The sequence below is a fragment of the Panulirus ornatus genome, chromosome 5, assembly GCF_036320965.1.
Source record: "Panulirus ornatus isolate Po-2019 chromosome 5, ASM3632096v1, whole genome shotgun sequence".
In the NCBI taxonomy this organism is placed as follows: Eukaryota; Metazoa; Arthropoda; class Malacostraca; order Decapoda; family Palinuridae; genus Panulirus; species Panulirus ornatus.
In genome coordinates, this window is record NC_092228.1 from 40,548,654 (window position 1) to 40,566,030 (window position 17,377).

General features: G+C 40.0%; 1 protein-coding gene across 17 annotated transcripts in view; it reads right to left on the reverse strand.

Annotated features, from left to right (window-relative positions):
- HDAC4 (histone deacetylase 4) overlaps positions 1 to 17,377 on the reverse strand; it is a 245,157-nt gene that overhangs the window by 45,815 nt on the left and 181,965 nt on the right. For 9 of the 17 annotated variants that reach the window (XM_071662018.1, XM_071662019.1, XM_071662017.1 and 6 more), the window contains 5 exons: positions 13,071 to 13,220; positions 12,003 to 12,082; positions 11,164 to 11,219; positions 7,011 to 7,142; positions 4,957 to 5,174 (listed from right to left, as the gene is read on the reverse strand). In XM_071662018.1, the coding sequence (XP_071518119.1) occupies positions 4,957 to 5,174; positions 7,011 to 7,142; positions 11,164 to 11,219; positions 12,003 to 12,082; positions 13,071 to 13,220 (636 nt within the window). The remainder of the gene's footprint in view (positions 1 to 4,956; positions 5,175 to 7,010; positions 7,143 to 11,163; positions 11,220 to 12,002; positions 12,083 to 13,070; positions 13,221 to 17,377) is intronic. The other 8 variants (XM_071662020.1, XM_071662016.1, XM_071662023.1 and 5 more) reach the window with 3 other exon arrangements.

Sequence of the window (17,377 nt, forward strand, 5' to 3'; positions counted from 1 at the left end):
TGACGTCGACCACGAGGCCACCGCTGATTGGTCTTTTGGCAATGTGGCGTTCAGTGTCACATCTAAATATATATACAAAACCTTAAGAGTGAATCTTCACATTATAATGTCATATAAAACTACTTACGAAGAAAGTGCTAAACGCTTGGGAAAACCCGTAAAAGCTAAAACGGTTCTTATTTAAGGGGAAAACGCCTTCTTCCCAGGAAATCCACCTGTCGCTATGGAAAATTTGAATTTTGAATAGATCTACTTTACTAAGCAAACCATTCGCTCTACCAAGGCCTTGCATGTCATTCACTTTTCGAAAATCTACAATACGTACCACTTGCATTTCATTACATATAGTTGTCACTGACATCATGTAGAATTTGAAAACAAAAAATAAACGTTTATGACAAAGAAGCGAAGGTTTTCAATGCCATTAGAATGATAAACCTCATTTCAGTACATTATTTAAAGTGATATTTCTATGATTTGGGGCAACTAATTCTAATTAGATAGGCGTTAAATCACTTCTTCTTCGAGAGGATTGTTAACTTGAGAAATTATATACGATCTAGAGTAGATAAGGAGGACATTAAAGACATGTTTCAGAGTACATATGACAAACATTTAAGTCCACGACCGACATTTACTTGCACCTCCTTAGTTAACAAATGAAAACTGCAATTTCTCAAGTTATCAATTCTGGTCATTAGGTGGGTGGTTGACGCGGAAACAAGCAGTTGTGAGGATATCAGAAGAAAGACAATCCTGAGGACATAGGACATCAGGAAACATAAATAACCATTACAGTGAAATTATGACCAAATGAGTGATAACAAGCGGTTGTCACGATACGAAATTGGGGGTTCGAACAGAGATATGCAGCCGATTTGGAAGTGGTGGCCTGGGAGGGGGGAAGGGTATATAGTGCTAAGCTGTGCATCTCATTACCTGTTGCTTGAGGGATGCCACAGATAAATGAGGAGGAAGAACAAATGAGACGGTATAAAATCCTGAAGTACACAGGACCAGAGGAAATGATTTGACACAGCAACCATCTGGGAGGCGAATGGTCCAGGTAGTTAGGATGGGAAGAGATCACAATGGAGGGAAACCATATGAGGATACTTTAATGCCATGACCCCAACGCCATAAATCCATCACACAAGTTGTCCATACATCAGGATCTGCAGCATTGGCTGACCCCAGAGCTCTCACAGAGGGCAGCACGGGCCTTGGTGGAACTAAATACATCTAGTGTGTGACTCCAGGACTACCGTGAGGTCATTGCTAGAAAACAGTGATAGTTAATAGGCCAAAATGAGGTGGAATTACGATCATAACAACGACTCGGTTCTCGAAGACCTCAGATGGGTACGAACAGCAAGGCTGGTGTAGACACGTCTGGTGCAGAGGATAACAAAAACCTTCACTTGATACACAACACTGGACCTCAACATGTGTAGGGTATGTAGTGGACCTGAGCTGTGTCACTAGGACGTGGGTACCAGGGTCCAGCACACACATACACACTACTAGGGTACCACTCAACAAATAAACAGGCCCACCACAAACACACACACACTACTAGGGTACCAGTCACGACATAACCTACATCATAAGGGCCTTCTACACCCATACTACATTATCTACTGTACTACACCCACCACTCCACATTTATAATGTGTCCAGTTTATAAATTTGGCTTCTCGTGTTCATGTGTTCCGGCCCTAAAGAGGTGAATTGACAGTACAGTCTCCCTCTGTCTTGTCTCAGGAGTTGAGGGGGACATCTTTCCTTGCACGAGGGAGTTATCACAATTGTTCTCCTTCTCCGGGATGACATGAGGAGCACCTCGGAGGAAAGAAAGTCACCAGATCTTGTGGTTGGCCGGTAACGTAAGGACCTTCTGCTACACAGGGTTAAGACCTGGTTCTTATGTTCCTTCCCACAGTAATGTGACATTTCTAGGAATGGACTCTTCCTAGACATAACCTACTGGTCTCTGCAATCCTAACAAGACAAACATATAACTGGTACTTTTTGTCTGACAGTCCCGCCAGTTAACCTGCAGGCCTTCATCACACACCACATCTCAGTATTGCAACTAAAATCCAGGTATTTTCATATTTTCATGCGAAGTACTGATGAGCTGTGGTGAATCATAATGAGCAAGTGTCTAAAAGGAGTTGACATCGCTCGAGTTTGTTGCCTCTCCTAAATCTAGACCTTCTTCAAACGGATGTTGTCATGTATAATGTTATATTGGAGAAATAATAAACATTGAAAAAAAAATCCTCTGGAGGTGCGCTTTCTATCTGGTAATGAACATGTCAACGAATTTCACTTTTAAAACACGAAGACTTTAAACTTTCGAGCATCACAGTACTATCCTTCAGCACAATGTTATGAACCTTGAGTATGACAGCCTGGCCCTTGACATGACTCTTGAGGATCGAGTCAGGAGCTCGGCACCCATCATATCCACATGTCATATTGCTGTTCTCGAGGGATCATACCTAGGTGCTTGAGTCATACTGCTGTACTCATGGGTATTGTATTGTGGAGCACTCAGGGTTTAATCTTTCGAGGATCAGCTGCATTCGGGGACTAAAATACGCAAGAACACATCCTGTAGTCTAGTCATCTTGAATATAACTGATGATCTCATGCGTTGATCCTGAGACTGCAGTTCCTGCAGTGGCCATATAGGCTAGAGTCAACCCCCACATGCCTGGCCACAGTGAAGCTCTCCTACAAACCTCTACCTCCAACATCCTACATCAATCAAGCTTTGAGGCACTTCACAACAACTCTACATACTGACATAATTATGAGACCTGATTATAACACAATACTGAGCTAAATTTCTTGAAACTGACAGGATCCCTGTGACAACGTTGGCAAGGGGTCTCACTTCGCATGCTGTCATGCGGAAATTAATATGTTTTTACCTCACTCAAAATCATGGGCAGCAAGTGTAGAGCCAACATTCACTCTAGAATATCACAAAATTAAGCATTACTTTTGCCAAAGTACATCATTTAATAGCTTGCAACTAGGCAGGTTAAAGGAATTTAGTAAACTGTACCTCGAGTCATTCATGTGATGCCTACCGTGTGTGTGTGTGTGTATGTGGGTAAGGGGGAGGTGCCTAGACTGGACCACCCAGTCACATCACAAATGTTTCCTAGCGTTTGCCTGCCTGCTGCCTGCCTGCCTGCCTGCACTTGGCTACCTAACTTGGCACACCCTCTCCAAGATTTAACTGCTTTCCATCCAATTTTAGCAGCCCACCACCTGACACATGGCCACTCATAAACAACCAACCTTTACGAACAACCATCAGAAACCTGGATGAGTAGAACTCTTCACCAACAAACACCATCACTAGCACATCCTTATCTGAGGTATTGTTGGCGTGCCCATCACCAAGAATGTCCTAAAAACAACAGCAACACCATAAAATCAACAAACTTCCCTCCACTCATCCAATATCTAGCCAACATTATCCACGAGAAAATCACTTAAAGCCAAAATAATGTTCTAATTATGTACTGAATACCAGCGCAGAGATCAGCTACTTGAAAACTTGATGTTATTTCTGTCCTATAGCCATAAAACTTGTAGAATTCACCTTGTCCTGAAGTCTTGGCTTTGTTTACAATGAAAAATACTCCAGTCACACATTAATCCTGATAAAATATATCCACATAAAACACCATTTAAACATATCCTAAGACCCTTCATGCCTACAATGCAACTACCAAATTGAAGACACAAAGCATTTACAGCTTAAATACCCTGCATTCTCTGCACAAAACATTTATGACCTATGGTCCTGACCAGTGAACATGGCCAACTTCATGAGTACTGCAGGAGCCTCATATAAATAGAAGGGGCTCCTGAAGCAGAAAGTGTAAATACACAGACATATACATATATACACATGTACCACATCATTCCAATTCACTCTATTCCTTGCACACCTCTCACCCTCCTGTATGTTCAGGTCGCGATTGCTCAAAATCTTTTTCTCTCCACCCTTCCACCTTCAATTTGCTCTCCCGCTTCTCCACCTCTGACATATATATCCTCTTTGTCAATCTTTCCTCACTCATTCTTTCCATATGTCCAAACCATTTCAACACACCCTCTTCTGCATTTCAGCAGTTCACATAATTCTATTTAACATGTAATCATTACATAAAATTGTATGAACTACTGAAGTGTGATTTCACCTTCATACTATTATCACAGAAAAGTGTGATCATCATATTTTTAGTATCCAAACAAATAATTTTTCTGCTTCAGCCTAAATTATGCTTCACCCACTTGGTCATCCATACTGTTAAAAGCAATTACAACAAAGCTGCAAAACACAGAAAATCGAGCACTACGAACAATCACCTGCTGTCTAGCAACCACAATGCAGTGAAGTAAAACAAAAATACCTCGAATACAATCTTATTTCAATACGCTTTGCACTTGCTTCCTACAAGAGCACGAGAACTTTCTCATCCAAGCCATTCAATAGCCAACCACCAAACCTCAACAATACAACATTAACATAACATGTACACACTAAAATGATCCAACAATCAAAAAACGACAACCCTTCCAACCCAGTCTTGAATACCACTCCACCAGACATTCACCCACCTAAAATTACACTCCCCATACATGTAAGAGTTATCTTTTCCAATGTATAAATTCTGAACACCACCCATCACTCCAACATTACACATAAATTCTGGACACCACCTATCACTCCAACTTTACAAACACATAAGTTCTGGATCCCATCAATCCAACATTACAAATACATTTTCAACATATTACAAAGTCCTGTCCACCCAAGATGCAACTTCCATACTAAAGATATCGAACAGTTAACCCCCAATATATCATATATATATACACAGTGAGGGTGCTTGTTAGAGAGAGAGAGAGAATGTGGGTACTGACTGGCTGTGTGGAATGTGGAGGGCGGCCCATGGAGATATTGGGGAGGGAAGAGTACACGGTGACATCTGAGCAGGACCCCTGGCCTCCCCCTCCATGGGCACCATAGGGGGAACCACCCCCTTCCTCATGGATGGGCGTGGAGCCTGATGAAGACCTGGACGCCGGGAGACCATTGGGTGGTGAGCTTTGCCCGCTGTCTGGCGTCGATCCACTCTCCACTGTTGGAGCAAACACAACAATATCAACATTATTCACCCACAAGACTATGGACTTACCTGTACATTCAGTCATAGGAAAGAAAGTAAGCCATTTTTTCCAATATAAGGATCAGTATCCATCTTAGGCAGTGGGTGACGTTCTCTGGCTGGCATTACAAATCATTCCTATTATTGGTAAACTTTTCTGCAGTTTAAACTTCTGATTACTGGAATGACAGAGGTAGCTGAGAAGCTGAACTATTTATCATTTATAATATGCTTTGCAAGTTTCTCTGAAATTCATTTCTAACAATCTGGCTTATGAAAAAAGTCAGATTGCCTTACTATTCACATGGAAAAGAAACAAAAGATGCAACATTAAATAGGTGATACAAAAGAACCAATGAAGCTCACTGAGAAGTAAAGAGGCAATGTAACTAAAATTTAAATCTAGCCTCTAAACATAATGATACAACCCACAGAATGCAGTGATACATCCTATAGCTATGACTGTCTGGTCTTCCACATAACACTCATGGTTAGATCTCATCAAGAGGCATATACTGAGCTTAAAGAACACAATCAAGCTGCATGAGATGCACAAGAGTCAAAGATCTGATAGTATGCATTAAATGCTAGTAATAATTTGAAACCTGAGGGTTACTGTAACGATAGCAATTACTTACACAAGTTACTTAACATTTCCATACCATATCATCAGTGTTTGGCAGCAAAAGCAATTTTCCCCATCATTATAATGTCAAGGCTGTACTTCTCTTATCATTCTTGTATCATTTCCAGGGTTAAGCACTCAAAATGATGTAAATAGATGCTATCATCAACTTGTGAATGGAATATAAATGGCATATCAATACTCAATTATGGTATTCAAGCAATAATGTGAACTAAATTATGTGCTGTCCTTGACCAAAGACTGCATGTTCTGTGTATTATTACCTATATGTGCAGTATGAGGAGAGAGAGATCTAAACTCTTGGTGCCTGATGTTTTGAACTTTACCTCTGACAACACACTGCCATTATTCAGGGATAGCACGTGGCCCTCAAGACGGGGGAATTCAGAGTTAAGAATAGTCATGTGAGTTACATGCTGTCAAGTATTCTGTGTAAGATGGAGGGAATGAATGTTTATGGACTGAATGCCAGCAACCCACTTGTATGTGAGGCTGCATTGAGAAAAGTTTGATAGCATGTGCTTCAGGCCCAAATGTTTGTGCATAAACTGTAAACTGCCAAGTGTGTGACAATAGTATATCTGAATAACACTGTAGAGGTAATATCAGAAATCATAACACACCCACCCATCTTTTTGTTACATTCTGTATGATACATAAGAACTGATTATAACTTGATACCTCTGTGAATAACATATTGCCACAACCTTTTAAACTATATCATCAGTAACAGATGTTCAATGACTTTGGGGATATGTAATAAACTTTGTATATTACACCAACTACATATCATTTTCATCTCTAAGAAAAGAATTACTTTCAATATCATCAATTTTAATGTTAACCTGCATCAAGAAGAAACTTTGCAAAGCTAAATACTGCACACCTGCCAATACTACCCCTTATATGAAGGGGAAAAAAATAATTTGTGAGCAGAACTTGGCATCTTTAATCTGCCTGTAAGGATGACATATGCTTAATATAGTGGACAAAATGAAAGCCTAACAACTGTAAATTCTGACACAAATTTTCTGATCAAGTGAATCAATGGAAGACATGACTAGTGTGATTCATTCTGTAATATGTAACTTACGAGGCTGTTACAACTCCTGGAAACGGTTCTTGCACTAAAGAAGACCACCATTTATCAATGAAAGACTTACCTGTGCTGTAAGGTGGACGCCGTTTGAGCGAGCCAGGGTGACGACCTTTGCGATGGACAAGTGGAGAGGGCCTTCGTTCATTGGCCATCCTCTGTTTGTGTCGTGCCTTCAAGCAGATGTTTGGTTCGGATGCTACAACATAGGTTAGTAGTTAGTCACACTCTTCAAAACACAACCACACAAAAGACTAGACTGCTTTTATAACAGCCAATTCAAAATCTAGAGGCAACAACTGGCAGTATGTAAAAGATCCATACCATTTCTTGCCCATGATACAATACAAAGGTTAAATTTGTTAGCTAATACAGAGATTATAATTACTGTATTAAGTTACCATACTACTGAAAACTGTAAACAACTTCCTAAGCACAAATAACTACTGGTTATCCTTACAACAGCTGCCCACGCTTATGCAACTGTCTACACCAAAATACTAACTAATAATGCTGAGGATCCTCTTGCTGTACTTAGACAAGGATCACCTCCACTAAAACAACAATAAACAGTATCACACACTTTTTAAAAACATGCAGAAGCAACAGCAACAATAGTATTATACTTGAAAATGCATTTGTTCGTTTCATTTTGAGTCCTGTGCAGGAAAACACTTCACAAATATTTTCTTTATCAACTTACAATTTTCAAAACACTAATACTCTAATGATAATTCCATACAACACTTCCCAATAATTTTCAAATAAGAAGTATTCTTTCTTTCATGTTTGTTCACGGTTTCCCTAGTTAACAAGGTACCACCAGAAACAGAAGATCACCCTGAGGAAAAATTCTCATTTAACTCCTTCCTCTATTCCTTCATACAAAAACTTTAGAAAAAAAATATGATTTAACTTATTCTGAAATGCTGCTCAACACAGCAAAACATGTTTTGCTTAAACTCTGCATTCATAAATAGCATCTTCAATAACCCAGTAAATTTCCAGGTGAAGTTTCCATGGATTTGAAGCTTTCAGCTATTAAGCAAATAAATCAAAACAATTACAGTAATTGTAATAATAAAAATTTCAATTTGCTTCTATATTGTCTATGAATAATACAGACAACAAAGTAATGTAGTCATGTCATTTTACTTTTACATTTAATGCAAAACTATTGTCAGTAACAGATGGTTAGAATTATTACATGTACTAATTATGGAACAGTCTGTGGGGCTTGGCTGTGTTGTTGGGTAGCAGTTTCAGCACATTATACATGACGACTAGAGAAAATATGCACAAATGAGGCCATGGTTCATTTGTTCCTGATGCTATCTCAATAAAGCACATGAGACAATTGCGTATATAAACAAAAATTCATTATGATGACTGTGATCAGTTCCTTACTCAATGCTGGTAAAGTAGCTTAAAGACACAGTGGTACATATGTAATGTATTTCCTAAAAAGTGTACCAAGTGTAAATTCTTTACACCATTAATGTGTAACATTTTCATATACTATCGAGTATGGTTTCAAAAACTTCTAATGTATAAGATTTTCACAAACTAATGTGTAAGGCTTTCACAACCCCTGAGGAGTAATGTTTTCACAACCTTTGGTATGCAAGGTCTCATGTATTAAGCAAGACCTCACTGGTAACATTCATGGCAACACAGGACAAAATCTCAGAGCTGATTTAGCTGAAAAAAAATGCTGCATTTGCTTTATGCTTCAACAATGAAATACCAAACATGATTAAGATGAAGGAGTTCCTAAAAAAGTGGAAGAATTCAGGAAGATATTGGAGAATGCCTTGGAGAAAGAGTTAGAACAGAAAACAATGATAATGCTGAATTACACCGAGTCTACAAACAATACAAATAGTATTCAAGGATGAGTAAGGTATGTATAAATGAACCATCTGTCTTTTCCCATAGCAGCTGTCCCATGAAAAATTAAGGTTCATCAAGGTGATATAGAAGAAATACACAATTTAATCTGTTACACACAAGCCTCCTTCTTAAACTTCTCTGCTGAGCCATCTTGTATGGTATTGTCACAACCTCTGCACCGTGGAAGAATATTTCCACAGATGTTTGCTTTTGCCTAATTTCACTGACATTGTAATTACTACTCACATCACTGACATGATTTTTCAAAAGGTTCTATTTGAAAGACAAATTCGTGTAAAGAAAACAAAAAATATGGAGGTATTAAACAAAACTATTCTAATGATCAAACTGATATTGTTACTGCCTTTATCATCATAAATGTTATGTTTTCTTAATGTTTACTCTTAGTCAATTATAACTTCAGGATTTGCAATATTATCATTATCATGATTTTTATCTTTCTTGTGTCAATCCCCTTCCCCTGTTCTTCTCAAAATAAAATCAAAGTGATCAAAGCAACACTTTCTTAGCAACTACTTTTTCAGAGCAAAAACCTTTCTAAGAGACAGCCGACCTTGAACAACAGCTTTGTCTCTACTGCCAACACACCTTAAAAGCTACCACCTCGCTATATTCAACACCCAACTATGTAATACTGTACTGACCCTCTGCAAAAACTGCCATTTGCTCATTATGACCACATGTCAATAATGACTCTACCTGTTAGCAAAGACCAGCCATGTATGGAGGAGGTATTTCTTGAGCAGTGATATCATATAAGGGGCCATGTTGTAGTGTGTTGTCTCAAAGATACAACTCTCCCTCCCAGCCAGAATGGACCCAATGTACCCTATAATCAAATCCACTCCCCACCCAACTCCTTGAAATATCAAGGGTTCCTGTGTCTGTGTAAATACTTGGTGGTGTGTGTGTGTGTGTGTGTGGATAGCTACCAGGTGTGGGGACTGGGGTACCAGGTGAAGTGTTAGTGTGGGTACTAAGTGTGGGGGTGAGGTGTCTGTGTAGGGTATTAGGTATGGGGCGGAGTCTGTATGAGTAGTAGGAGTAGATAAAAATTTGTGTGGGTACTAACCGTGGGGTGAGTGAATATATATATATATATATATATATATATATATATATATATATATATATATATATATATATATATATATATATATATAATCCTTGAGCCCTACCAACACGCACACTTGCTTTGTGCTATTTTTAAACCAGAGGAAGAGGGAGGGAGAGGGTAGGGCAGAGAGGAGGTTACGTAACTCCCCGAGATATGAGGCACGAAGAGTGGGGGGGGGGGGTGCAGGTGGCGGGGGGAAGTGGGGATGTGGAGGAGAGAGAGGGGGGGGGTGTAGAGAGTGTACTGCAGCTGACCTTGAGGTAGGCCGGCAGCTGGTGCAGCTGCCGGCCTACCTCAAGGTACACTCACACAGGTGAGAAGCCCTCCCATCTCTCTCTCCCTTACCTAACCAAGCTCCCCAAGACCACTCACCCCTAACGTGGCCCACTAAGCTCCCCAGACCCACTCACCCCTGGCTTAGCCCACAGAGCTCGCCAGACCCAACCACCCTATCTCCCCAAATACCAATCTCACCCACTGGGAGGAGCACCCCACCACCTCCCAACACTACCCACTTACCCAATGACTTACATCCCGCTACTCTCTACCCACTGACAGCCTTCTCCCCACTCCCCAGTACCCAAGCTAAAAGCAACCTCCAATCACCCCTCACAGCCGGATCATCCATCCTGGCTTACCACCGCACCACAACTCCCATCCTTCCCAAATGAAATACACATCAACAACAAATGCATCCAGTTTACCCACGACAGTGCACTGGTACCTGTATTCATGACATGATACTATGTATCATTACTCATTTTAACATTATGACGTTCAGCTGGTGAGTGAATGAGAAAAACAGTGAGTGAATCAGATAATTACACTGCTGCTGTTGCTTATGCAATAGCTGAATTGTACGCCATGCTGTCGTAATTAAGAGTTAAAGACTGACATCTGTGTCAGGTGGGATTGTCCACCGACCTCCGCGTCCTGCATGTGTCACTTATCTAACAGTCTGAGTCAGTCATGTGCCCATGCGCCAGGTACTCAACACGTCATTTCTACCCACTGGTGAGTCATGTCATCAGTGGGTGGGTGGATGGGTCAGTAACTCATCCTATGAGTCGGTCGCGTCCGGGGTCATCCAGAGCGTCAAGTCACCAAATGTTTTACTACGGGCACAAACCATCCAAAACAAGCTACCCACACAATCAGGGAGGGATGTAGTGATGATGACGTGTCTTACCTGTCTTTCTCAGAGGAAAGTCATCATCTATCTTGCCCAGAACGTTGCCAGGAGGCCTGTACGGGAGAGAGGTAGACACATTCAGTGAAAACGGGAGACGGGTTCTCAACTGTCTCTTGTACCTAAGGCTGGGCGATGGTTACTGTGAAGGCTGGGTGACATGTAAAGGTGGAGGGGGGTTGGGGGTGATAACGGGGTTGTTAAGAGGAGTTGTTGATGGTAGTTACAGGGTTGGGGTTGTAAGGGGGTTGTTAAGAGGAGTTCTTGATGGTAGTTACAGGGTTGGGGTTGTAAGGGGGTTGTTAAGGAGTTGTTAATGGTAGTTACAGGGTTGGGGTTGTAAGGGGGTTGTTAAGAGGAGTTGTTGATGGTAGTTATAGGGTTGTGAGAGGTTGTTTTACTGGTGGGAGACACAAGACAACTCGTTAAAAAACACGTGAGGGACATAACTGTAATGGAACACAAGGTCATTAACTGGTAATTAACCCAACAGGAAATGATTGGACTGAAACCACTGGCCTGACTATCATATACATGGTTATATAATACATTATATAGCATATTAGGGGAAATCATACACATACTTGAATAATGAATGATTATAGAAACTCTCTCTCTCTCTCTCTCTACCAGCAGGCTATAAATAGCTCTGGGGTGGGGGGGGACTACATTTACGAACGTGGGAGACGTTACCATGGCAACCAGCAGCAGGTTCTGGAAGTGGGAAGGCTGGGGTGACAGGGGCGGGGTGGGGTGGGGAGAGGAGAGGGGGGAATAAGACTCGCCAGTCAAGAGGCTGGGCTGGGGTGGGGAGAGGAGAGGGGAGAGTAAGAACTCACCAGTTACGCAGGTTGGATGAGCCTGGGGTGGTTCCCGCCGTGGCTGCCGCTTCTCTCTGCTTCTTCTGTAAGATCACCTCCTGCAACAACATCACTATTATCATAATCATCATCACTATAATAACTATCATCATCATCACTATCATCATAATCATCATCACTATAATAACTATCATCATCATCACTATCATTGTTGTTATCACTAACACCATTAACATCATCACTATCATTATTATTATTATCATCACTACGATCATATCACTATCATCATAATCATCATCACTATAATAACTATCATCATCATCACTATCATTGTTGTTATCACTAACACCATTAACATCATCACTATCATTATTATTATTATCATCACTACGATCATATCACTACCATCATAATCATCATCACTATAATAACTATCATCATCATCACTATCATTGTTGTTATCACTAACACCATTAACATCATCACTATCATTATTATTATTATCATCACTACGATCATATCACTACCATCATAATCATCATCACTATAATAACTCATCATCATCACTACCACCATTATCATCATCACTATCATTATTATTATCATTATCGTCACTACCATCATTATTATCATCACTATCATTATTACTATCATCACTACGATCATCATCATCATCACTATCATTATCATTATTATCATCATTATCTCTTCTACTGGGAGCTTTTGTCCTTTTTGCCCTGCACCTGTGACATTAAATGACCTCTGTTAACACTGACCTGGAACCTCCCTTAACCCTCTAACACTGACCTGGAACCTCCCTTAACCCTCTAACACTGACCTGGAACCTCCCTTAACCCTCTAACACTGACCTGGAACCTCCCTTAACCCTCTAACACTGACCTGGAACCTCCCTTAACCCTCTAACACTGACCTGGAACCTCCCTTAACCCTGTAACACTGACCTGGAACCTCCTTTAACCCTGTAACACTGACCTGGAACCTCCCTTAACCCTCTAACACTGACCTGGAGCCTCCCCTAACCCCATAACACTGACCTGGAGCCTGCCCTGACCCTCTAGTACTGACCTGGAGTCTCTGCTTGACCTCGGAGGAGGCAACAGCAGACTGCTCGTGTTTATCTTTCTTCTTGAGGGCTTCAAGGCGCTCCGTCTCCCTGCGTTGCTTTTCCAGCCGCTCCTCCTCCGCCCTCTGGCTCTGCTGCTCCAGGTACTGCTGCTTGAGGGAGACAAAGACCAGTGCTCACGACCATCGCAACACACAACGAGTCATCATCATATACTCAGCTTAAGCTCAATATAAAGGTTGTGATTGATCATATACTGATCATAAGCTTGGTATAAAGGTTGTGATTGATCATATACTGATCTTAAGCTTAATATAAAGGTTGTGATTGATCATATACTGATCATAAGCTTGATATAAAGGATGTGATTAATCTAGACTATCTTACTTGATCATGTACTGATCTTAAGCTTAATACAATGGTTTTGATTACTCTGGGAGACTCGATTTATCATATGCTCATCTTAAGCTTAATATAAAGGTTGTGATTGATCATATACTGATCTTAAGCTTAATATAAAGGTTGTGATTGATCATATACTGATCTTAAGCTTAATATAAAGGTTGTGATTGATCATATACTGATCTTAAGCTTAATATAAAGGTTGTGATTGATCATATACTGATCTTAAGCTTGATATAAAGGTTGTGATTGATCATATACTGATCTTAGGCTTAATATAAAGGTTGTGATTGATCATATACTGATCTTAAGCTTAATATAAAGGTTGTGATTGATCATATACTGATCTTAAGCTTGATATAAAGGTTGTGATTGATCATATACTGATCTTAAGCTTAATATAAAGGTTGTGATTGATCATATACTGATCTTAAGCTTGATATAAAGGTTGTGATTGATCATATACTGATCTTAGGCTTAATATAAAGGTTGTGATTGATCATATACTGATCTTAAGCTTAATATAAAGGTTGTGATTGATCATATACTGATCTTAAGCTTGATATAAAGGTTGTGATTGATCATATACTGATCTTAAGCTTGATATAAAGGTTGTGATTGATCATATACTGATCTTAAGCTTAATATAAAGGTTGTGATTGATCATATACTGATCTTAGGCTTAATATAAAGGTTTTGTTTGATTTAGGGCAGCAGGAGACTGTCTTACTGGATTATATAAAATTCTTCTGGTTAATATAAAGGTTTTGATTGATCTATGACAGTAGGAGACTATCTTACTTGATTAAATAAGTAATCAAATGATGTTCATTGATCATTACCAGGAACTGATTATCTTACCTGATCATTTAAATGCATTAAGGTTAATAAAAGTGATATGAAATAATTACTAGCTGGACACTAACTCTGAGGAGGGGACTCAGGGGATAATATTTCACATCTGGGGGGGACTTTGGTCAAATGAGACACCCTTATCCTTAGGGGACTTAAGATATCTTATATATTCTAATGGACTTAAAAGATATACGTGAATGGGGACTTAAAATGTGTCTTATACATTTGAAGTAATTATAAGTTATCTTGTATATCCAGGGGGACCGGGGACATTATATATTTCATATCTGGGGACTTCAGATGCTTAAATATCTTTTAACTTAAACTTAAAGTATATCTTATTTATCTTTTATTAACTTAAAGTATGTTTTATATTCAGTGGGATCTAGTACCAGACTTGTATACCGGAGGAGGGACTACGAAGCTGTCTTCCATAGCTTTCTCAGGGATTCAAAAGCTATTTTTGATAGCTTTCTCGGGATTCAAAAGCTATTTTTGATATCTTTCTCAGGGATTCAAAAGCTATCTTAGATAGCATTCTCAGGGATTCTAAGGCTATTTTTGATACTAAAGGGGATTTTACAGCTACCATTCATGGTCTGGAAGACTCAAAATCTATATCAATAATTAGGGGATCTTAGACACTACATTGTGCATCAAGGGGGACTTTCAAAATCTATATCTTGTACTCTAAGTGACACAACAATAATATTTTAAAGTAAGACGACTTTAAAGATACGTCTGACAACTTTTGGGGTATTAAAATTATCTCTAATATTCAGGGGGCCCTAAAAGCCATCTTTTTAGGGGGGGGGGGTTAAAGAGACTATCTTTTTCTGGAAAGACTTAACAAAATACTATCTATTATCTTTCTTAACGGATTTTGAAGTATCTATTTTGAGAGATAAACGACTATTTGTATTCTTATATGTATCATTTCTTATTATTTCTAACTCTGCCTGTCATAATGGGGATTCCATATCCACGCATCCCCTTACCAAGACTTATGTCACCCGGAATCCAACGTTACGTCAAAATCGTGGCAGATCACGACAGAAAACGAGGGGTCATAATTACTGCGCGCGCGCTCGACTGCATATCAGGACTGAAAACGAACAGAAAACGGAGGGGATGTTGTTTCAAGGTCGAGCGAGTGAATGTAAATATACATTTGAGAGCGGGAATGTCGCACGAGATGGACAGGACCTCACTGACAGAAAACGGGGATATTGTTGGTGTCTGCCGCGCACTGGAATGGAGACCAGAGGGATAATAAACAGTATTGCTACGTGGAAGCGCGCGCTTGACTGCAGACAACAGGTATAAACAAGGACGCCTTCCCGTGGTGTCGCGCGCGCTAGAATGCAGACCACAACAGAAAAATACGAGAAATTCTTCTCAAGGTCGCGCGCGCTCGATTGCAGACCCGACAGAAAACGGCCTCGTCGTCTTCGGAAGGTCGCGGGCGGGCGCGCGCTCGATCGCAGACCACAATAGAAAACGGAAATAACTTTTTTTTTCTTTCTCACATTCTTCTGCCAGGACGCCGCTCGACTGGCTACTGTGTGGGTTCCCCACTGTGAAGGCCAACTTATAATGTCTTCCTTCACATGGCCGCGTTGTCCCCCCCCCCCCCGAGCCGGAAATAGGCTATAAAAGAACAGTAAAAAAAAAAAAAACGCAGTGTTGACCTTGTTAACAACCCCCTCCCCCCATCCCATTCACCTGGTGGTAAACAAAGTGTTCATAAAGCTAGCCATGAAACGCTCCTCGCGCTGTGTTAGACTGTGTCCTGTGTTGTGCGAGTGTAGTATACACAGACTCCTCTCTCTGCTGTGTTAATGAAGGGGGGTTGGGGGTTGGGTACTGTGTGGGGTACAGACGTGCTAGGTTATAAACACGACCTCGCGGGCTAAGGACAAGATGCTAGGTTGTAAACAACCCCCTCCCCCCTCGCACTGTGTCAACCGTGTTTAACAACCTTTCCCTCACAACATACAACTGCTGGGTTGTCACAACCTGCCTTACAGCATCAGTATATCATATATATATATATAAACTCGTGTTTACTATATACTCATGGTTCTTATATAACTTATATCATTTAGATATAACACATCTATACTCACTGTGAAGTATACATGAAGGTGGAACCAAATGTGTTCATCATACATATGTATTACATAATGTGATCATACAAATGTATATACATAATGATGTTATGTCTTCATCATACATATGTATTACACAGTGTTCATCATACATATGTATTACATTATGTGTTCAACATACATATGTATTACATAATGTCTTCATAATACATATGTATAACAATGTGTTCATCATACATATGTTTTACATACTGTCTTCATCATAGAAATGTATTACATAATGTGTTGATCATACATATGTATTACATAGTGTGTTCATTATACATATGTATTACATATTGATGATGTAATGAGTTCATCATACATATGTATTACATAATGTGTTGATCATACATATGTATCATATAATGTGTTCATTATACATATGTATTACATATTGATGATGTGTTCATCATACATATGTATTACATAATGTGTTGATCATACATATGTATCATATAATGTGTTCATTATACATATGTATTACATATTGATGATGTGTTCATCATACATATGTATTACATAATGACGTATGAGTGGTCAACGAGGGTGGTCATTATCATATTGTTCGTTTTACTGTCGTTACTGGTTAACGAAGCTTGACATGATCGTTCAACGAGGCCCATGTTGTAACTGTTACGGGTCAACGAGGTCTAAGGGTCACCACAAAGGTCAATGGTGGTTAAACGAAGATAATAACAATGAGGCATAGTGGCAAGGTCATTACTTAACGAGGAACCCCCGGGACTTAACGAGGACTCCCCGGGGATCTATCGTTGATCAACGGGGGGTGGTTAAGATTGTTACGTCACTGGCCAACTGTACGTGTCTTATACAGGTTGCGTTCAACCTTCAAGGCTTTCCCTCTCCATCTCCTAACCTTATTTGTATACGCGAGGACA